The following is a 22,967-nucleotide window of genomic DNA, read 5'->3' as shown; positions in this document are numbered from 1 at the left end:
TCTTTCCCTGTGAACGACAAAGACGTGTACCAAATGAATGAATTTTTATTTAAATTCAACCTGTAACTTACATTGTCATCACTCATGGTGACGTGACGTGTACATATCGCTTAGGAATGAATTTATTGCAATACCTTTTTGTTTTTAAAATTTAATAAACGAGAACTTTTTAGAAGATTTTAGGCTCAAATCTTGGAAAAAATTAAGAACGTTCAGCCTCGACCGAAAATTAGACGTTCTTATAAAAAAATAGTTTATTCCAAATGGGTTTTTTTGTTGTTGTCCAAGACAATTAACCGTCATTAGTTTAATTGACATACGTATTGATTTTATAAGTTAATATTTAATAAAAAAGCTTAACATGAGTCTTGGACCTGATTGTTAATACCATGTCTAATGTGCTCTTTCTCCACGCAGGCTTATATTGAGGGGTATGTAAATCTGCTAGGAATTTCATCTTACGTTCGATTGAACCTGACCATGACTCGAATAGAGTTCCTGCTGCAAGGGAATTTCCTGAACCTCATCAAGGCTGAATTGTTTTTGTCAGCAAGTTACAGCGCTAGTTTCACCTTTATAGGCGCCGAGTTTTACGTCAGAGTTACAGTGGACTTGGATGGAATAAACGCCGTAAGGATAATATAACTTTCACTAAACTCATTAATTATTCATAAAGGCACTTAGGCAACGGAAAGAAAGGGTCTAGAAACGGATACAAAATTTCTTTCCGGAAAATAACAGGGGTGCTCGTGGGAAAATTTAAAAAACACTGGCAATGTTAGTACTGATAAAGACTACTATTTGGGATACCTTCTCTCAAAGCTGTTTTGAATAATTCAGAAATAAAAGCTATTTGCGTAACAAATACAGATACCGTTGGTGTATTTTTTCAGAACGGCAACCTTAAACGCAACTCTAGCGGCGGTCATTTAGGTTTTTGGAAACCCAAGCGGTACCAATCTACAAAGTAACAAATGCTTTTATTTTCGACTATTGCGAATGAACCGCTACAGAAGTGGCAAGAACGTTTTAAAAGTTTTAAAACGGCCGTTCCTGTTGTATTCAGTAACAGATTCATATAAAAATTAAATGAAGTCTCTCAAGTAGAAGTTTACTGGAGAAAATTAAAATCAAAAAGGCTGGATGGGTCCGATTGAGGAAGTTTGAGTAGGATAAATTGGAGACATTCGTTAGCTATCCTCTTGTGACGCCACTAATTACGTTAACCCCCTTTTATTCACTCTTATCCAGGCTCTAGATGCAGCGGCCAAGGCTGTCAAAGGCGCTTTTGACGAGGCACAAAAGCAGCTCGCTGATGCGAGAGAGGCCGTCGTCAGGGAAAAGGAAAACTGCAAGAGGAAGATGACACTCAAATGTGATAACTGTAAAAAGCTCAAGTGCGCTCAAGCTGAACGGAATTGTAAAGGCTTCTTGGATAAAGCTGGCAAATGGATTGGGGGCGTGGTGGATGCTGCCGGTAAGCCAAGCTATAGCAGCATTTAAAAAGGAGTATTAAAAATCAACCAAATACAAATAAAATATAATTCGATACGTTTGTGCTAAGTTATGAAAGTGAATAAATGTGAAGAAATTAGACTACGTTTAGTTTAGTTCTGTTCGTTAAGTAAAGTTCAAAATATTTTTTTGGAAAAGTATTGTTTACATAAAACATTTTTGCTATTGAATATTTTTAGGAAAATGGATCTCAGGGACTATTAAAAAGATTGGCAAGGCTTTAGCTCCGGTAAGCAAACTAATAATGTGAAGTTACAAAAAACATATTTAAACCAAGTTGTCTGATTTCTTGCTGAAATCAAACAGTGTCTTGATAGCACAAGTGTTGCAAATATTTTTAAAAACACAACAACGCTTTTCAGTTTTCGGAACATGTTTCGATGTTTCACAAATCAACGGAGCGCATTGTTTTCGAGCTATAGTAACGACATATTCTTGAGTTAAAAGAGCACGATGGAGAAAACAGTCATAATATTAATTAAGAATTCTGGTCGTTAAAGGTTGGCAAAGCTATCAAGAAGTTTTTCAAGGGCTGGAGAAAGAGAAGAGAATTACAGAACATGCGCAACGAGAACTTTGCCCTTCACGTACGTAAGCGTCGATTTATCAGCAAAATTATATGCGAAGGCCTTGTAGGAGGAGGCTGCAACGGTAAGTATAAGTAAACATAAACAATGGCATCAAAACGTTTGTCGTCCTTTATTTAGCTTTTCCGCACACCAAACTGTGTTATAAACTTCAGTTTAAAAGCTGTTTAAGTGTCCTAAGTTAATTTTAGTTTTTAATTTTAATCTTCGAGGTCCTTTTTGAAAACCACCTATGTGTAAAGAAGTCTCCTCATTAAAGACTATTATTATTATTATTATTATTAGTTGACTCTTGATTTCAAGAGTTTTTAAAAAAGGTAGAAATTCTCGTTAACATATCAAGACAAACAGGGGATACTAAATGTTCAGAACTCAGATAATGACACATTTATTCAAATCAGACCTTAAATAAGTACAGAATAGTCGTATTAGGCCTGCCAACATTATGTACAATCTGTGCGATATTAATTTTTATGACAAAGCCTCGTTTCACAATCCTGTTTTCAAAACTGAAACAAAAATGAATATTTTAAGAACATTTCAGGCTCAAATGGTCAAAAATTAAAAAAAAAACTATTATTTTTGTTAAAATTAATTTAAGTAATTAAAATAATTAATAAAATTCAGCCTATCGGGTACTTCTTTGTGGCTTTTTTGACTTTATACCAAGCTCTCAAATTCACGAGAATTATCAACACCTGATTTATTCTTGCAATGGTTAGATTTGTTTAGGCTTATTAGTACGTTTCACCGTAGTACATAATCACGACACTGTTTCTTTCTTTGTTAACAGCGGTTGCCAGCCTTTGCGAGGGATCGTGTAAGTTCGTTGAACATATCGGAAAAGGTCTTTGTAACGTGCTGGACGTTGCTGTCGGTTTCCTGAAGTTAACTGAGATGGCCACCAACTGGGTCAGCAAGGCTATAAACTTTGTCCTGACTCAGCTGTTTAGAATTTACAGGTAAATGAATGATTCTACTTTTCTTTGGTTTATAGAAAGGAGTATTGATTTTAAGTTCATGAGTCGAGCTTCTGCCGCGGAGAATAAAATTGAAATTAGGTTACGGACAGAAAGAGGCCATTTATTATTATTTTATCTTCTGAAATATTGCCGATGTTTTAATAATGTCTAAACTGAGCTGGGCTCGGTTGAAGCACCACGTTTGACTTGTCTCTCAGTTGGATATCTCTATTATTGTCTGCATGTAACGTGAATTTTAATGTTTTAACGTTTTTCTCTTTCATTACAGTATTAAATTCGAGTTTGGACTGACAGCGTACACGAATGGCGCAAACAACAACCTCATATTCAACGCGGCTGTGGACCTCGTCATATTTGGAAAACGTCTTTATCTTGCCGTCAATTTCAACTTGAATGATCCGGTTGGAAGTGTAAGGACTGGGGCCGATACTGCAACTGAATGGTACAAAGACAAAATGAATAACCAGGGCGCTACAGACACTGAGAAGGACTACTATGACAATCCAAACCCGTTTGCTGACTTTGAGATGTCAGGTACAGTACTTAATACAACAATCATGTATATTTTTGCAGTTATATGTTTGGTAACCAGGCCTATGGTCTGTGCTGCCTTTGACATAAATTTTCAAATCCTCGGTATATTCGAATATAGCGTTCTTTACAGTGCTGCAAGCCGAATCGTTGCCCATAGCTAACGTTTTTAATATTTTTGACAACACTCTTTGGACCAAGTTAAAAACTTGCGTCTACTTGCGAATCCGTTTGGCCAAGACTTGCGTGCACTTGCCTGCCTTGCGAAGACTTGCGTTCACTTTGCGGTAAGCATCAAATCTGCAGCAAGTCAGAACACATTTTCACCGTTTGGCCACACAATGCAAGTCTTGTTGTTTACTTTGAATATTAAATTGCAGCGAGTGTTAAGCGTTGAAATAGTTTTTTTTAACAAACTCGACAACTTATGAACAAACTTGCAACTCAGTTTGTTCACCTAGCAAAAGTTCCGTCAACTTGCAACTTCATGCGACTACTTAGTGCAGGGGGTAACTGTTATCATTGTTAATGTTTTTGTTGTAGAAATATTTTTGATAGAGAATCAGCAATCGGCCACAGATACCAGGCGTGGACCCTGTTTGTTTGTGGACTCCAAGACAGACGGTGCTCTTATTAAAGTAACGGGCTGTAATGATACTGATGAGAGACAGAACTGGGCTTATACACTGAAAGGACAAGTCATGGTAGGTCTGGGGTTCCTAACTAGCAGTCTGCACGAAGGAGAAACGGAGTAAATTTGCGTGAAAGTGGGTTCAAGATTATGATATACAGAGATCTCATATGTGCAACTAGTAGTGGGAGTTGACTTCTTGCGAGTGTTTTTTAAACCTCTTTAAGCAATTTCTCACCTAAAATGTTACCAACTAGGATTTTCTGAGAATGGGTATTTCCATCCAAACTAAATACTACAAGGAACGCACAAGCGTAGAAAACATCAAGGCTGCAAACAAACGCCTCTCCATTCTAAAGCTGGTTACCACAATGGTTACGCCACTGCTTTGCCCGTTTTTCATGATCTTACACAATTCTCGGGGGATAGGCTAGCCTGCGTAGCTGGCGGTATTGTTGGGTTTCGCGCTTCGCCGCTTGCTTGTGCGCGCGAAACCCAACAATACCGCCAGCTACGCAGGCTAGGGATTGGCTGCAGTCCAGTCAGTTATGTTCTCGGCGGCAAAGCATATTTGAGAGTGAACTGGTTGGGACGGAATCATGTGTTGGTTAAAAAGAAGAATTTGTGTTGCTGTTCATTACATCCTATTTCGTATTCCAAGTGCAGTCGATGCCTCTAGTTAGAAGATGTCAGAAAGGCAGAAAGTTTTATAAAGCCGGAGCTACTCTGAACTTACTCTATCCATATTTTTGGCTAACTAATCGTTGTTTTAATTCTTAGAACTCGTGGTCTGAGTTGTGTATCGATACAAACGGAGCGTCCAAGGACTCGAAGTTGATACAAACCAAGTGTGACCCGATGCAAGATGATCAAAACTTCCAGTGTGACCTGGCGGTTAGATCCATCAAGAGAAGAAGAGCTGATCAGTGTTGGACAGTGGGTGAGTTGAACAAAAGAAACTGTAGTAAAGCATAAGCTGAAGTGTGATTACTTTGTGACGTACGTCAGGGCACCTTGGAGCCTTGGCTATCCTCATAGGGCTATCCTTGATATGCAGGCTCTTTTGTTTGGCAACCCATGTGATGCAACTTGCAGTTTTTGCCAGTACCGCGGCTGTCAAATGCAAACGTTCGTCTGCTAATGCATTCAGAAAGATACAAAAGCATACATTTTAAACATTTTTGTCATTGTCTCTTGAAACATTTAGTTTTATTCCAAAGGCCTTGCCGTTAAGCTTTTAACTCCCCTTTTAATTCAAGGCAATGGAAACCGGAATTGGCGTGTGGTTTTGCTTTTGACCGCTTTCCGCATGTGGGTTTTTTTTGTTACAGTTTTTACCTGTCAGTAGCCATCAAACTTTACAACGAAATATCTCCATGGTTAAGAGCCTTTTCATATAAAGAACTACATAGCCGGTAATAACACACAATCTTTTCTCCTCAGGTACGACGAGCCTTAATGGTCCTGGATCTTTGGTTCATCTCGGCTCCTTGAAGTGTATTCATCCCCAGGGGGGAGGAAACAGTGTATCAGAAGGCACCAAGTTGCTCATTCACAGCGGGTGTAGCGAGGACAGGTAAGGCAAACGATCTGAGCCAGGGTAAGACCAACCTGAACAACCTGTTACATGGTACAATAAGACCTTTGAATAACTCTGTGATGACCTTGCAAATTGCAATCATTAAAAAGTAGAACCAAATAGCGCACGTGGAAAAAAATGAGTTATGTCAACTTTTATGGTGATTTAAGAATTGTAAAAGTTTAGAAAATTAAGTCGTATGCATGTGAAAAAGTTGCGGGATAGTAATTTTTGCCATTTAGCATTCAATTTGTTTCGAACTTTCCAACAGCTATAAAATCTAGCACTTAAACATCATTAATCTAAAGCTGTCTTAAATTGGAAGTCTAGCAAATATTGTCGTGCTTTTTCAATTTCTGGCATCCATTTTGTTCTACGATCATTTTCGTTGATTTAAAGTATGTGTGCTAGGAACCTTTGATTATCGAAGTCAACTACGCACTGAGTTGTGATGGCAAACATTTAGTAGTACGGACGTGCTCGTTTTATTAAAGCACCTTGTCTTAAAAACAAAATCGCCTAAGAAAAGCTATTTTACATGTAGGATAGTAGTTCGGAGAACTTTGACACTGACCATTGTGGTTAACTTGAAGGGTAGACGACGAGTAAAAGTTGCATTTGTAATATACTGTCCTATCAAAACCACAAATGGCCATCTTTGCTATACAACTGTTGAAATGTAGTAGTCCTCTTAGTTTAAGTATTTGCGCGCAACGTTAATCACAGTAAAAAATTGGTTTTTGGGTACGTTGATAACAAACTTGTTTTAAAGACATTGCAGTATGCAGTATCGTTGTGCATTTTTTCTTATCATTTGTATTCTGACTCATCCTACGAGCTTGCTAAAACACTGAAAAACTCGTAAACATGTGATGATGCTGAAGAAGAAAGTGTTGATTTTTAGAAGGTAACACATAAAAGTGAACATTTACTTATAAACTTGTGGCCCTCACCTAAATAAATCTAAAAATACAATATTATAATACGTAAAAAAATCAGATCCTAATCAATTGATATGCAGCGATACTGCACACTAAAATGTCTAGTTAGAGTACATTTTTAATGATAAATGATTAAAATTGGCATCTTTGTCAAACAGATTAGAATTTATCTTGGAGAATGGAAATCTTAAACACACCAAGAGTGGAAAATGTGTACAGTCAATAGGGTCAGCAGTTGACGGTGTCTCGCTTGGTTTATACTCGTCATGTGGTGGACATCAGTTTAGTTTCACCGCTGGAGGTTCACTGCAGCACGTTGGAAGTAAACTGTGTGTCAACACAAAATCAGGAGTAAGTATAGAGTTTGCGCAAAATGTCTTGAGAAACAACCTCGCTTTTGGAAACACATCATGAGTTTTCTTCTGTACGAAGCAAAATACAGGGATCCAAATTAACTCATCTTTTTTTATCATAAACTTACCTTTGAAATAGGCAGTTTACAAGCGTCCCACTGAAGCAACATTTGTTATTTTTAGAGCATGATCCCAGTAGACAATGAAGAAATAGTGTTGAGCAGCGAGTGTGAGAACAGTGATACTTCTCTAAACAAGGAACATCTCTTGTTTAGTTTTATTCCAAGTAAGTTTAACGTGCTTTGTTTACCTGCCTGGTTTATAAAACTTTATTAACTGACTATCAACTTGCCCTTTTCAAGAAAATGCTTATCATGGAGGCTTTTTTATTTATTACTGTATTAAGTTATTTTTAATAAATAGGATGAGGTGTTTTGATTGGGAGAACAAATGAAAAGCCGTGAAAACATTCCAACACTGCTCTTTCGATTTTCGCCAAATTTTCAGGAGTGTTTTCATGACTTTATAGAAACAAACAAAAATGTCTTCTTTTAAGAAATAATCGTTTGAAAAAATTGTGTTTTTTAATATTTTTTGGCCAAACACAGCACACGCGGAGGTGAGCACCTTTTTAAAAAACAACTTTTATAAAGAGAAGGTTGGATAAAATTAAACGACAGGTTAGCTGAAGGCAGTGGCAAGGACCTGCGCATGTGCTAGGCAATGTGCAACTTGCAAAAATAAAAGTGTGGAACAAGTTGCGAATGACCCGTGGCTTTCTTATAATTAATAATTTCTAATAAGTAATTTCTTATACGGTAAGTACTCTTCGTATACAGCAAAGTTCGATCATGAAAAGGGGTTCTCCTACCATCTTTTTTTGCTAGTATTGCGTATTTTTCTTCCTTCCTTACATGATCTTGAATCCCCAAACCCTGAGTTTCCTCTTTTTTAGGGATAAATAGTTTTGATTTGTTTAAATCTAAAAAAATTGATCGTGAATCGAATTATTCTTATATAGCATGCCTTTGTTACAAAACATATCATCTAATATTTCCAACCCACAGCCGACCCGAACGTGCATCTTGACAAGTGTACATATTTTGATCAAGCAAGACTGGATCAGCGCTTTGAGGTCGTGGATGAAATAGGCATAAGCATCTGTAGCAAGTTCGCTGCAAGTAAGTTTTAAACTTTCTTGACCATTTCTACAAGCTATAAGCTATAAACTATGACTACAAATCTTCAGTTTTTTTAACAAAAGATATCAGAAACCAAATTTACCTCTAAAGAAAGAGTCACCGAAAAATATCAAAACGTAGAAACCGCTATAATTTTCTGAAACTGAGGATACAAGTGTCAAATGTATTAGTAAAGGGGATAATTGTAGCTTAATATGAGAATATATCTTCCTTTTAATTTGCTTTTCACTTGTTGGGTTGTTAATGCTATCGAATAAAATGAGTCTATCTGAAATTTTTCATTACTAAAGCACAGTAGTGTAAATTTAATGAAAAAATATTTACTTCTCTAGAGTCCAATAAAAAGGAAAAAAGTTCATTTACGTGCACTTCCAGCACGTGAGTTAGCCATCACTGGCTTCTCTTGGTATCGAGATAAAGACAATATTCACGAGATTATGAACTTGCCTTGAGGGTATCATGGCTATTAGTTTATTTTGTACAACCAAGTAACTGACAGACAAGGGAGACTGGGAACGAGCTGACAGCGAGCTCTGTTTCTGTGATACACTCACGTTCGATTGAACATCGCTTCCAATGTCATTTTTCAGATCTTGCTTACAAGAAGACAACAGAACAGTCAAGCACCGATTACAATGGATTCAGCAACCGAGCTGTGGATGAAAACTATTCCATTTTCTATAAGGACAAGTCTTGTACGCACACAAAGAGAGAGACGAATCCTTGGTGGAGAGTTGATCTTGGACGAGAGTACATCGTGACCGGTATGTGACATGGGTGTGACACGAAACCGAGCCTTTGACGAAATAACAATACATAATATGTTTGTGCTACGATACATTCGAAATCCCAGATCAGACTAAACTTCGGATGAAACAAACAACATTACCAATGTAAATTTTAATGGCGGATTTTATGGCATCAGAAATTTAAATAATAAGATCTGCATAAAGAAGGTTGCTTGACATTCAGCATACCAATCCTTTAAATCTCTCAAACTTTTTAATTGTCATGAAATCGCACACTAGTACTTAGACCACCGATGCTCGCGATATTGTCAATTTCAGAAACTTTCCACTTTTGGTAACCATTTTGACCTTTTTTAAATTGTTATTTTTACCAATACTTACTGATTTTATTGGATGCGTATTTGATTATAGAAGAAACTGAACATGTGAACAGTCTACATGTTTAGTTGGTATGAACGAGCTGTTGGTCTAAACCTGTCCTATCTGTACGATCTTTTTTTAAACCAGATGTGATGATTGTTAACCGCCATGATTACTTCGAGAGACTCACGAACTTTGATGTCAGAGTTGGCGTAAACAAAGACAACTTACAAAACCCCACGTGTCACGACCGCGTGAGGACTGTGGGCCAGGGACAAGCTCTGAGAGTTCAGTGCGATCCACCAATCCCAGGACGATACGTGTCAGTACAGATGTTTGGAGAAGGAATTCTAACCATGTGTGAGGTCACGGTTTACTCAAGAGTTGGTGAGTTCCGAAATAGTCCGGTTAATTCTAAAATTGAAATGTCAGAAAAGGCGAAACATTCATCGTACTGAAGTAACCTAGCATCAAAAACAATCTGAAAACGGCGAACAAGCTACAAATTTTACGTTGAAAATAATACTACTCATCTGACCCGATGAGGACCTTGCATGTTAGCCGACAAATAAAGCCGGCAAATGAAGTTAACGAATTGCCGCGACATTGCTATTTTCTATCCAACTCTGACTTTTCGTTGTCTTTCAGTTTGGCAAGGATTTTCCATGTGTTATTCTTTGTTATTTCAAGCTACTATTTATTTTGAGCATTTTCAGTTGATTGATTTGAAAACCAGTTTGTGTTCGGCAGAATTGCCCACAATAACTCTTACGCACAAAATAGCAAGAAACACGTGAGTGAACAAGCTCATCAAGGCTTATTTGCATTCAACATACTCTTCATCATCATCATCATCATCATCATCATCATCATCATCATTTTATTTATTTGCCACTTCAGAATTACAAATACAAATTAAAATAACGTAAAACGATAGGGCGAGGAGACCTCCAAGAAACCACAAGGCTTATGGGGGAGGCCACCTCGGGTTAGCAATAAGTTTGTAATTTCGCTGTGAATGTGCAGCTAGGCCAATTTCAGACTCATTTTATTAGAAATTTAATCATTTTTTTCTTAAAAGAAGAGAAGCTACTCGAACCAGTGATCGATTCTGGTAGAGAATTCCACCCATACACCCATACTTCACCCATACAGAGCTAGCCAGAAAAATATGACTGAGGCAATATCAATGGTTAAACTATTTTCCTAGATATTTACTTTCCCCCTATAAAAGAATGACTGACGCAAGTGCCCCGGTTTGCCTCAAAGCGGCTGCGGTCCTGACATGCGTTATGCTACCTAACTCTGTAACTGTTCTTTTCGTTCGATATTGTCTTTAAGGTGATTCCCTAGTATTGCATTTCGCATCCTTACTGCGCAGAATTTTACGCGTAATTAGCGCGCACACATAAACAGAATGTCGGCTCTTTTCCATGTGGCTTGGCTCGCGAGAGAGAAAAATCATCGTTTTCTCGTAAACGAGTTCGGTGACCTATCTTTTTTCTTCTTAGTTCGAAAGTAGCGATCAAATTCTTTCTATAAAACGAATGCAGATCAATTTCTATGGCAGAATAATACATTAGCACCGAAAACGTGTACTTTTAGCAGTACTCGCAAAGGAAATATAAGGAATTATATGGTAAATACAAGGTCTTCCTGCTCCTAAACGAATACGGTGACCCCCTTTTTTATTTCAAAATTTAACTCCCCATTAAGATAAACAACCAACTGACAAAGTTTGGTTGGAAATCTATGAGCAGTTCTTTTTCTAGGGAATTACATTAAAGTCAATACATCGAGAAAATTTAGTCAAAAACAAGAGTTGCTATAGTCCCCAATTTTTAGTTCCCACTCAACAGTAGCTAACAGTGGTTATTCTTCCATGTATAGGTGCCTTCGCAGATCTGTGTCAACTTGATAATGGCGGCTGTCAACAGGTTTGCTATAACCTGTGTAACCTGAAAGTCCAGTGCGGCTGCTGGCCTGGTTTTACTATCGCTTATGATGCCAAAACCTGTATGGGTGAGTGCAACATAGCTGCCTCCACGAGGTGATGGGAAAGTTTAACGGAAAAAACAGTCTGTTCTAATCGCTAAAAACGGAAAATATTGTAACCAAAAGCTCAAATCGTAGAACAACTTAAATTTGGCCAAGACGTTTTGAAATCACGAGAAAAACGTCCCTGTTTTTCACTTTACCGACCCTCAGTTTGAGAAAATGTAGACCTGAATATAGAAAAGTTCAAAAATTGTAAGCTCTCATCTACACTGTGCTGAGACTAACAAAACACGGGTTAATGTAATTTGTTTCTCTAGTTGTTGGACTATCTATTCACCCAAAAAGAGCCCAGCATATGTAACGAGAAATGTATCGACATCAACGACGATGCATTTACAAATTTTGAAATTGGATGTAGGGATTAAATTTTATCTATCTAGCTTTCTTAAACTTTTAATTATTCCCTTAAAGAAAAGTTGTTGGTACATTACTAAACCTTTTTTTTTTAAATTTTCTGTCCTCAGATAAGGATGAATGCAATGTCAACAATGGCGGCTGCGATATTGCAAATGGTGTGTGTGTCAACACTCCGGGAAGCTATCACTGCGCATGTAAACAGGGATATGAACTTAAAGAGAACAGTGAATTCATCTGTGAAGGTAGGCAGTGGCCGTGAGCAAAAGCAGGCTCAGCTTTTCGCAATTGACTGAAGATCACAGTTGGCTATGAAAATCAGAAGTCAAATTCCGTTGCTTTGTAACGTAACGAACGCCGCATGCCCACGTTATAGTTTAAGGAGTGCTTGAGCTTTTTTTAACTGAATTGGAAAGCTTTTCATAAAAAATACTTTTTTTTAATACAAGATGTAATCCGCATTTTTCAAACCTCCAAGGGAATTGAATATTAGAATTATGTTATTAGTGAAATGGAATCGCTACACTCAGGTATGTGCACTTTGCTCATCTCCAGACTGAGGTAACCGCAAGCCTAGAAGTAAACAGCTGTGTCGTCCTCTTTGGGACTCGTCAGCACTGCGTAATGCATTGTGGTAATAGGAGAAAAGTTCTTATTGCCTCAGTGATCCAACACTTGTGGTTCTCTGAAGACGAGCTTGCCAGTAGTTTTAGACTAATATTGGTTTGAGAAAACGGGAGTAGAATTACAGTGATTGATTGTGTGAAGCAAGCAAACACAACGAGGTACGAGAAATCAAAGGGTAACTCAATACACAAACAGACGGAATTCTAAACTTTGCTCATGAGTTTATCTCAATACTCTCATAGATTCCAACGAATGTAGCCTGGCCAACGCTGGATGTGAACACATTTGTAACAATACTGCGGGAAGCTTTAACTGCGATTGCAGAGCAGGATTTAAACTGAAAGCCGATAAAATGGGTTGTGAAGGTAGGGAACATGGGCATGTCATGTCCAGGTACTTGAACACAGTGTAGCGCGATTATATAAACTTTTGGCGCAAGGTCAGACTGAATTTAGACTGCAAAAAAGTCATTTTTTTTCTTATTTTCTCGGAAGCATGGAAAGCATGGATCATCACGAGCCTTACACGCTATAGGGCTTCTCTCCTCAGCCTCACTCTCCGTCTTGACACTCGCTCCAGATCTTTCATTTGAATCCCGCGCGCGTTTGCAAAAACTACGACTGTTTTGAAGTCTAGACTTAATTATGTGAAACTCAGACAATTTGAAGAGGAAACATGTTATCACTGGCTTGTTTATAACATAGAGGGCAAAGTTTTTTGAAATTCATCAAGGTGCGAAGCTAGATTTAGCCTGCGGAACGAATATTCCTTTCTGAAATCAGACAGAAAAACGACAAGAGTCAAGCAAACCGTTTTGTCTAGAACAAAATAATTAAAGTTGACAGTTGAGCTTATGTAAGCTTTATTCTTAATGTAAGTCGTGAAAATAGAAGAAGAAACAAAACTTACACTCAATGAGGCAAGTAAAAGTAATTTTATTTACCTGTTTTAAAATTTTGAAACTTTCCGCTGCAACCCGTTGACATGTCCTCAAACATAGATAATCAGCAAACGACGAGTCCAGACAATTTCTCCTGTTTAAATATATGACCACCTCCTTTTTTTCTGGTAGAACTCTTCGCTTGGATTGCATGTTATTACGCCGTATTTGACAAACGTGAAACGAAGAAGTCAGTTGTTACCATGAATGAATTTGGTCGCTCACTCGCCAAGTGTCTGATGCAAGTTCTCTCGTTTTCAATGGAAATAATCTCTTGTTCCTGCGATTCAACCTTCGGTATTCCGTCAAATAACTCGGGGAACTGAAGTCAAATTCCGAAGCGACGTTTAAATTCTGCTCAAAATCGCGCTGCCAAGAAGCCAACCAAGTGTAGCCCGCATAATAATCAGAATTCAGTAATTGTGCCTTCTATGTTATAAAGGGTGTTAAATTTACTTTCTTCTTGTCTTAATAGATATCAATGAATGCGATATGGGTGACAATGGTGGCTGTGAAGATACGTGCACCAATTATGAAGGTGGATATTACTGCACTTGCCCGGCTGGCGAGCGACTCATGGACGACAACCATCACTGCGAAGGTACACCTTTATTTAACTCAAAAAATATAAATAAGTTACTTTTATTTGAGTTCCATCTTCCTCTAAATTCCTTCTTGAATCCTTAGCAGGGTTGAAGAACACGTATAGATTGGGGCGAGGGAGGTTAACAGGGGATTCTGATCGTACTTTTTACTCCCGTTTCCCACCCCTTAGTGGTTTCCGCATCTTTGTGTTGCAAATCTTTTCCCCCAATAATATTTCTCTCGGTCTCCGCCACCGGGGAAAACCATTACCCACCCTCTTCTCTTTCGCCTTTAGTAGAGTTTTCGTTCCGTTTTCCCTCCCAAGCACGAGGCCCGTCGCTCCGGCGTTACTAAGAACTGATGAGTTAGAAATTTGGAATTAGTACAAAAGCTTAAATGAACTTAAATTGTTCTGTTGCGTTTTTTGTGTTCGGTACAAAAATTCTGGGTTCCCGATTTTAAAATGAAATCCCTTCATAACATTATACGTCTCGCTGTTTCTAGTTAAATTAACTGTTATTATTGATCAGTTGATGTGAAAACAATTCTGTTTTGCAGAGATTTACTGTCCTGCCTTGGAAGCTCCGTTTCGTGGTCTTATCAACCCGGACACCTGCACTGATGATCGTGCAAATATCAGACGTAACACGGTCTGTACATATGGCTGCGTGACTGGACACAACCTGGCGGGCGGGGATCAATCATTAACATGTCAGATTGATGGATTATGGCAAGGAACTGTGCCTTATTGTAAACGTAGGTGTTCCTTGCTAGATCCCATGTTGCGTACATGAAATTACCTAAGCGCATTCTTTACCACTAAGCTACTAATTTTGTTACCGTAAAGCCTTTTTTTACTCTACGCATACGCACGTACGTGTATCAATACCGCTGACCAGAACGTAGAAAGAAGGCTCTGAGAGCGACAAGTGATCTTCTGACACCGCTTTTTGTTTTGGTTAATTTGGCTGGAGTGTCTCGAAAGAACACTTTTCTAAATATATTCGGGTCACCTGCTTTTGGTTGGTTAAATTGGGTTGTTGAATTTTTTCGAGCTGTTTTGTCATTTGGTTAAAATGAACTACTCAATATCAATTACACCTTTTAACCTAAAATGAAATAAATCGTTTCCACTGATTTGATGCCCGTTGAAAACGTTGATCAACTAAACGTTGATTAACTTTTCAATGTCACTCGAAAAACCAGCCAAAAGAATCAACCTGAAACGGTTGATCATACTGGAACAAATATATTCATGTTTGCATGTGTCCGGCCTTAAGGGAAATCAAAAGGTACGAAATCATAAACTTTGTGCGCCTTCAAAACTGCCAAATTGATTACTGACAATTAGTCTGTTAGTTAGTTTTATATTTAGTCTGTCTTTATATATTTGTTATCTTTTTATTTCCTCTCGAACTTTTTAGCGGTTGTTTGTCCGAAGTTAACCGTACCAGAGAATGGTGGAGTGGTCCCTTCGTCATGCGCGCAAACTGATGTTGAGTATGGCACACGATGTGTCTTCTTCTGTAATGACGGATATGAATTGAGCGGTCCCAGGTACACCGGATGTCAAGATGATACTTCTTGGAGTGAGATCGCTCCATTGACATGCGTGAGAGGTCAGTTTATTTGCGTGCCATAAGCTTTTCTCTTAGCATGCCAATGCTAAGTCACAGCTACGGCCGGCCACTATAAAAAAGAAAAAGGGCTTGAAAAAAATCGACCCATTTTTTTGGTCCGTCACATGAAGGGAGCCTCAAGGTGCCCACCTGATTAGCATGAGTACCTTTAGCAAGTTTGATCAATTTGGTTGGAAGTTTTTAAGTATCGAAAATATATAGCACTAAAATGTTTTCAATCAAATTGACTCTCTTTTGAAGATGCTGTATCGCGCGTTAGGCTTATTCTTTTTTGTAAGAGTTTAATCCCAGTAATTTAAGCATTCTAAATTATAGGATATGATAAAATAAACAGCGTAACAAATTTATTATTATTATTTTTTAAAATTATCGTTCAGCAACTTCCAAAAAAGAATTACTTTCCAAATATCATTTTGTCAAGAAACAATTAAACCTGTAGCACATTAAAAAACAGCCGGTTATTTGCTATCTTGCATAGTCTAAAGAATGTTTATCAAGTGATGCCGACTTATCCTGGCATGAACCTTCCATTGAATGCAAAGAAAAGATGCTCAATTTGCTTGTCTTAACATTTTGTCAGGTTCAAACTTTTGCAGAGTTCACGATACCGTATGAATGTACATACTTAAAATAATGTTAAATGGTTCACCCATTATCTTATCTCACGTTTTAAGTGAAGGTATGCATGCATCTTAATGCCTTATTGTTAAAAGATGAAAGACAAGGGTTATGGGTGTAGAAACAGATCCTTAGATTTATTAAATTTATGTTTCTCTTTACAGTTTACACGGATCCATGGATTGCGTGTCCAATCGATAGAATTGAGGAACTTGAGCCAGACAAGTCCACAGTGGTGCTCGGATACAAGTGGCAGCTTCCACGAACCAACATGAAGACCGTGACAGTGTCACCTAGCAACTACGATGAGAATTATCCTTTCCCTGTTGGTAATCACCGGGTCACGTGGATGGGGACGAGTGACAGCGGAACACAGATAAGCTGTAGCTTCCATATCACTGTAAATGGTAAGGTTTTATTGTTATCAAGGGCGAAATGTTTCGGGTAAATGGAACAGATGTGAAAAGGAACGGAATTGGAACAGAGACCAAAAGTGCAGAATGGTAGTCTTAGGCGAGTGGATTTACAACAAACTTTGACAATGTTATGATGAAATTTATCATCAATAAGAGGACAGACGCATAAAAAAGTGACGTCAATTTGTTTTTAAAATAACAAAAAGCCAAAACTGATTTTTAAACAAAGGAAAGAATTGCAAGAGTCAATGGAAGATGCGATTTCCGCAGAATCTGAATTTCATCGCTGTAATTTGGAGAATCACAGACTCTTGAATTAATAGTTTAGTAAGAATAAGACAGAAATGCAAGGAAATTTTCGAAAAGCTCAACCAACCTTTATCCAGTGAAAAATGTTCATAAAATAATCCGCAAAAACACGGTTCACCGCCCATTTTCAGGTCTGAATCCTCAATAAAAATCCTCATATTTTCGTTCTAAGGTCACGGTTGCAATGGTTTCTTCAGTTTTAACCCATGATTTCCAACTAGATTTGTGGTACAATCATGTCCATCAAGAATACAGTGTTGAAATAAAAAAAAGTTTGACAAAACTTTCTGATTGCGGCAGCTTACTTGTTTCATCCGTCTGTACTCTTATTGATATACAAATTAGCCAATCAGCGCGCGAGAATTCGCTCAGTTATTGTAAAACACTGCCTTTGCGTTAATTCTCTTTTTGCTGGCAAAAGTTAGTATATTGTTTTTTTTTTTCAGCCTCCCGTAATCTTTTACCTCCATTCTACTCCTCAACTTGCTAATTATGATCATCTAGTTGATTGTTTCCTTATTTGTTGATGGAAAAAAGCATATTTCTTAGGTTCACTAAGCTATTAAATGCTTTGATTCATTCCTTCAGCTTGAGTCATGAGATTTGAAGTCGATCAAGCGCATTTCAACCTACTGTTTTTATTTGATTTCAGACGTGACCCCGCCCTCAGTCCAGGGTTGTCCCGCGTCCATCACAGAACAGACCGACTCTCTTCAAAAGCAGGTCACGTGGACGCCGCCTACATTCACCGACAATGTTGGTGTGGCCAGTGTGTTGTCCAATCGTGATCCAGGGTTCGAAATGCAGACATTTACGTCGATAACAATACAATATACTGCTACTGACGCAGCGGGGAATGTCGCTTATTGCACCTTTAACATCACTCTAGAAGGTAACGTCACTTTGTGAAGCTTGTCAGTTCCTTTGTTCGCTCGCTCGTTTGTTCGTTCGTTCGTTCGTTCGTTCGTTCGTTCGTTCGTTCGTTCGTTCGTTCGTTCGTTCGTTCGTTCGTTCGTTCGTTCGTTCGTTCGTTCGTCCTCTCGTTCGTTCGCTCATTCTTACGTTAAGTTTCTCTTCCCCGGTGTTCCGATTAAGAAATAAAGAAGGCTTACAGTGTTTCCATCGAGTTATGATAAACGTGAACATCAACTGATTATATGTTTGAGACCACGAGAAAAAGTCCCCTTGATTCAATGAGTAATTCTATAACTGATGAGACTTATAAACTAATAAATGTATCAAGAACCAGAAGCACATTATTTTATTGTCTTCAAAATAAATCTCGCTGGGGTTTCCAAATATTTGTTAATAAATTTCTTTGATTAAGTTTACAACGAAACTGAACGTGTCCCTCAAGTGAGGGACTAGGGAAGTTTTGGAAATCCATTTTCCATTTTCCTTTTGAAGTTGAAGTTTTGAAGAAATATGACAAGGAACTCGTTGAGTACTGTTTATTGCCTTGTTTTGATTTATTTACATAAAAGCAGAAGAAAACAATCATTGTAATCATTGTAATTTGTTACCTTACAGGTTCAACTTGTATCACAATTCCAAATCCAAGAAACGGAACCGCAACTAAGCTTGGTCTGTTCTTGCAGCTGAGATGCAATGACGGGTTTTTCTTCAATCCTTCTCCTCCTGGATTACCTGGTCTATTCCAAAATCCTTTTTACCTTTGTTCTGGCAACAAGTGGGTGTCTCGGGATGATGGAGTGTCTATTTTAACTGAGCCACCAGACTGCTGGCGTAAGAGAAGAATATTTGTTAGTTTATAGTTTTTATTTTTATTCACAAACGACCGGTTGTGGCAATGTCGCATTCAGACCTTCCACGGCCATGACCTCAGTGTCAACGAGACTGGGATCTGGACATTTTGGTCAATATAACAATGTGTTTTAAGTAGTAGCTTACGCGTTTCATGACATAAAACCGCTTAAATTTATGATATCTGACTGCAGATTTAACCTTAAGGACATTGCCCCAAAAATTTATTATGGAACTGAACAGAGATTTTCAACCAAACTTTGCCTACTGGATGATTACCTTAAGGGGACTTAAATTTTGAAATAAAAAAAAGGGGGGGGGGGGGGGTCACCATATTTGTTTAGAAACAGGAGGACCTTGTATATACCACATATTTCCTTAATAATTCCTTTGCGAGTACTGGCAAAGTGCACGTTTTCAGTGATAATTTATTTTTCAAACATAGAAATTGATATGTCTTCATTTTACAGAAAGAACTTGATCGCTACACCCAAAATATGAGAAAAAAATGATAGGTCACCATACTCGTTTACGAAAAAGCGACGACTTATTTTTCTCGCGGACTAAGCTGCATAGAAAAAAAGCGGCCATTTTGTTAACGTGCGCGCGCTAGTTACGAGGAAAATTCTGCGTGGTAAGGATGCGCAATGCTATACAAGGTAATGACCTTGATAAAGCCTGATCCTCGAAATCAGTGCACAATTATAGCAAAAGGTGTCTATTGTCGGTTTTCTGGCTAAGAAGCAGAGACTTAAAGATTTTCAGTTGCTTCGTTTTATTTTTACTGCGTGGAACAATATATTGTAAGGATTAATGACGGGAGGATCATGAATTCGCTAGCTAAGGTGTTAAAATGTAAATTTCCAGAATAATTAAATTATGTGTTTTTTGTTGTCTACGCTTCTGCTGACGTGTAGAGCAGAGTTGTACATGTGTCAAATTAATTCCTTTCTCTTCCTTGAGCAAGCTAGGTGCCCAAGGTGCACGCGTTGCACACTCATACAACCATATCCATTAGATACTTATCAGGTTCTCTTTGATTTTCTTTTAGCGTACGTGGCGTACGATGGCACACCCTGCAAAGGCGGTTCCATTTTGTTGGAGAGCATTTGCTGTAAGTAATATCCGGGTGATTTCATTACGAAAGTATAGTATTAAAAGTGATTTCTGTGAAATTTGTTAATTTTGGCTCACTAACAAATTTGTGCTCTCAAGTTCACAGCAATTTAAGTTCTAGGCCACTTTTGCTCCCTAATTATAACAATTAACAGTTTCGTTCACAAAAGAGACTCCATTTAATTTTTATTCTAACACAACCAAAACAATACCAAACAGAGGAGGGAAATCGCCTGTACTACTTTATTCTCACAACTTTCATAAAAAGAAATATATAACAGTCAGCGAGAAAACTTAGGCCTTATGCGCCCACTGGCGCGAGGAGATAAAAAGATGATGATGATGATGATGATGATGATGATGATGATGATGATGATGATGATGATGATGATGATGATGATGATGATGATAATGATGATGATGATGATGGTGGTGGTGGTGCAACTTTCGATTCAAATTTTCTCCAGGGAGTTGCAAAGTTCCATTTAAGCTTTAACAAGTGCCAGTTTTCATTTTCCCCGTTAAAAATGAAGTGTTGCACTTTTGTGTCAACAAAAGTCGACTATTTTTTAAAAGACTGCGAGAAATTAGCGACAGGTTAAAAAAATAATCTGTGTTTAGACATTACTTTGTAAAGATGATAAATCGCGAGGGCAATGTTCATCAAGGAATTATCACACGATGGCCATTCAAGGCGCCCTGCTTGGAAAAGAGACTTCTAGTAAACAGGCGACGTCATCTGTTAACTTTACATATGCAGTGGGAAATATCTTGGTTACAATTTTTTTCTCACTAAAAAAAATAATTGCGAGCTTTGTTATCATTTCAATCTTCTTCTTTTTATCTCCTTCATGTCTTTCGGTGTAATCTACTTCAGTAAGATAGCCATTTAATGGCTGTTATGAAAATAACTTTGATCATTGGTAAATGAAAACTCAATAACCTGTTTTTTTTTAACGTTGTGCTTTTTGTTGTTATCAGTGAACTGTCCCCATGGAACCTATGGCGAAAGCACTACGACATGTAAGGACTGCATTCCTGGCTTTTATCAGGACGTGGATGGAAAAACGGAATGCCAGCCGTGTCCAAAGAACTCTTCCAGCGTCATAACAGGGTCCAAATCAAGTGCAGACTGCAAACGTAAGATATACGTTTCAGGTTGCAATTACTTCTGCGGTTTTAGCAGTTTTTAAGAACGAAATGTCTAAGCGTGAGGAAAAAGTTTCTCACATAAGCTTTTTGATGCCAGATCGGGTTGACTGTCGCGCTCGATCTAATCAGGCGGTTCACTGGACGACTTTGCTGGCTGTTAAAATCCATTTATTATATGACTTGCTCCGCAAGCGAGAAAGATAAAATAGATCCTGCGCTGTAATTTGCTACCTGGTAGTAGTATTAAGGTAGGTACTAGCCTACATAGGGGACGCTTTTGTTGGCGAAAGACGAGGTAAAATGGAGGAATGGGGTTAGTAAGATCGCCAATTTATGACTACTAAAGTTTTAAGCGTATATGACAGATATTTTTATTTCCTTGATATAATCTACATGGGATCCTGATGTGGACATCGGAAAAAATAAATAAACCGAAATCTTTTTTTTTTATCGAGCTTCAGCCGTCTAATGACGCAAAATTTTACTTCAGGGTGGATTAAAGACCGCGCAAAGTGAGGTCCTGGGGCTAGTCGAGTCAAAACAGGAATGCTTTTCGAGTAGTTTACCTGTTTTCCTCTGGTTTGTTGTTGTTGAACAAAATTTGAACGAAAATATATGTGGAATAACAAACTTTCCGTTTGTATAATCCCGTTCTGTTTGTTTGGTTCTTGTGGACGTTCTTGTTGTGACGTCACGCCTCCACTAAAACCCAGTTCCCCACTTCGCGCGGTTTCTGACCCAACCGGAAGTGAAATTTGCCTTTTTGTAGGGCTTAGAAGCCGTGAAGAGGAAACGCTGTCGACTTTTATTCGATGTTCACTTCAGGATTCCAAGAAGATTCGATCAATATCTGTCTAACATATGCACTTTAAGTATGAGATTCCGTAACTAAACCCCTTCAGGTGCAATGGTATCATTTCTTTTTCTTTTGCCTTTCGTTTTAGCGATCTGTAAACCTGGTTACTACTCTACTAACAATGGCATCTCGCCGTGCGTGGAATGTCCAATGGGCACATACCAGAATAATGATCAGCAAACCCAGTGTTACGCATGCCCAGCAGGAACGAATACAGCGAGCACCGGAAGTACGTCACTGGAGGACTGTTTGTGTAAGTAGTCCCACAATTCATTTCAAACGTCAAAGAGCGCTTATTAAAAATGGTAATAGGACTGAGTGGAGTCCAATTCGGTCTGTAATCATACGAGTGATTCGCGGGAGTCCGATTTTTTTAATTACGAGTCTGATTACTGACAGAATTGGACGACACGAAGTCCTGTTACCAATTAATCAAAACTATGACAAAATTTGAGAAACAAACAAACTTTACCGGTGAAATGGCTAAACGTCTTGGTGAATACTGCCAAACATAACAGTCTACTCAACAAAATGCACAACAGCGCGCGCAAAATAAAGCGTACTGTCCAATAACACAGGTATGGCGCGTAATTAACTGTCCTATTACACTGTCCAATTACAAGCATGACGCGTACACTGTCCAAATAGTTCTGAAATCGGACTGCTGATAACCAATCACGTTTGAAAATTTTGTTATAGTTTTGATTATTATTAAAACTACGTTTAGTTTATTCCTCCTATACTGAGAAGTTATGACAATTTTTTCTCTTCCAGCCCCTGTTCGCATAACAGAGACTATTCCAGCCTCGGATCACACAACATACGAGAACGAAACCATTTCGCTTGCATGCTACATTGCAGGAGATCCCACACCAACCGTCGCGTGGGTAAAAGTTGGAGGTGAGATTTCTTGACATGCTTCATATAGAGAATTGAAATTTTTTAATTATTGCCACTTTGACCTTCCAAAGTCGGAACTTCGAGAATGTGACTGTTACCATAGCGCGCGAGAAACTTAAACAATACCGTCTACGGTTTTGTGACTGGATAATACCAATTGGCTCCATACTGGGGAAGAAACTGTTGTTTCGGTACTCTTAA

General features: G+C 38.2%; 1 protein-coding gene across 1 annotated transcript in view; it reads left to right on the top strand.

Moving 5' to 3' along the window:
• LOC144650845 (uncharacterized) overlaps positions 1–22,967 on the top strand; it is a 76,799-nt gene that overhangs the window by 21,319 nt on the left and 32,513 nt on the right. The window contains exons 18-44 of the mRNA XM_078510606.1: positions 418–630; positions 1,252–1,477; positions 1,695–1,744; positions 2,016–2,166; positions 2,896–3,064; positions 3,354–3,619; positions 4,160–4,320; positions 5,028–5,187; positions 5,691–5,823; positions 6,926–7,118; positions 7,304–7,406; positions 8,188–8,301; positions 8,913–9,086; positions 9,579–9,818; positions 11,322–11,453; positions 11,954–12,088; positions 12,713–12,835; positions 13,886–14,011; positions 14,554–14,751; positions 15,420–15,614; positions 16,418–16,660; positions 17,631–17,870; positions 18,509–18,724; positions 19,794–19,856; positions 20,840–20,998; positions 21,955–22,119; positions 22,641–22,766. Coding sequence (XP_078366732.1) covers positions 418–630; positions 1,252–1,477; positions 1,695–1,744; positions 2,016–2,166; positions 2,896–3,064; positions 3,354–3,619; positions 4,160–4,320; positions 5,028–5,187; positions 5,691–5,823; positions 6,926–7,118; positions 7,304–7,406; positions 8,188–8,301; positions 8,913–9,086; positions 9,579–9,818; positions 11,322–11,453; positions 11,954–12,088; positions 12,713–12,835; positions 13,886–14,011; positions 14,554–14,751; positions 15,420–15,614; positions 16,418–16,660; positions 17,631–17,870; positions 18,509–18,724; positions 19,794–19,856; positions 20,840–20,998; positions 21,955–22,119; positions 22,641–22,766 — 4,474 coding nt within the window. The remainder of the gene's footprint in view (positions 1–417; positions 631–1,251; positions 1,478–1,694; positions 1,745–2,015; positions 2,167–2,895; positions 3,065–3,353; positions 3,620–4,159; positions 4,321–5,027; positions 5,188–5,690; positions 5,824–6,925; positions 7,119–7,303; positions 7,407–8,187; positions 8,302–8,912; positions 9,087–9,578; positions 9,819–11,321; positions 11,454–11,953; positions 12,089–12,712; positions 12,836–13,885; positions 14,012–14,553; positions 14,752–15,419; positions 15,615–16,417; positions 16,661–17,630; positions 17,871–18,508; positions 18,725–19,793; positions 19,857–20,839; positions 20,999–21,954; positions 22,120–22,640; positions 22,767–22,967) is intronic.

Source organism: Oculina patagonica, chromosome 4 (genome assembly GCF_052425735.1).
Source record: "Oculina patagonica isolate OP01 chromosome 4, crgOcupat, whole genome shotgun sequence".
Classification (NCBI taxonomy): Eukaryota; Metazoa; Cnidaria; class Anthozoa; order Scleractinia; family Oculinidae; genus Oculina; species Oculina patagonica.
Note: the sequence above shows the minus strand (reverse complement) of the source record. Positions and strands in the feature narration are given on the sequence as shown.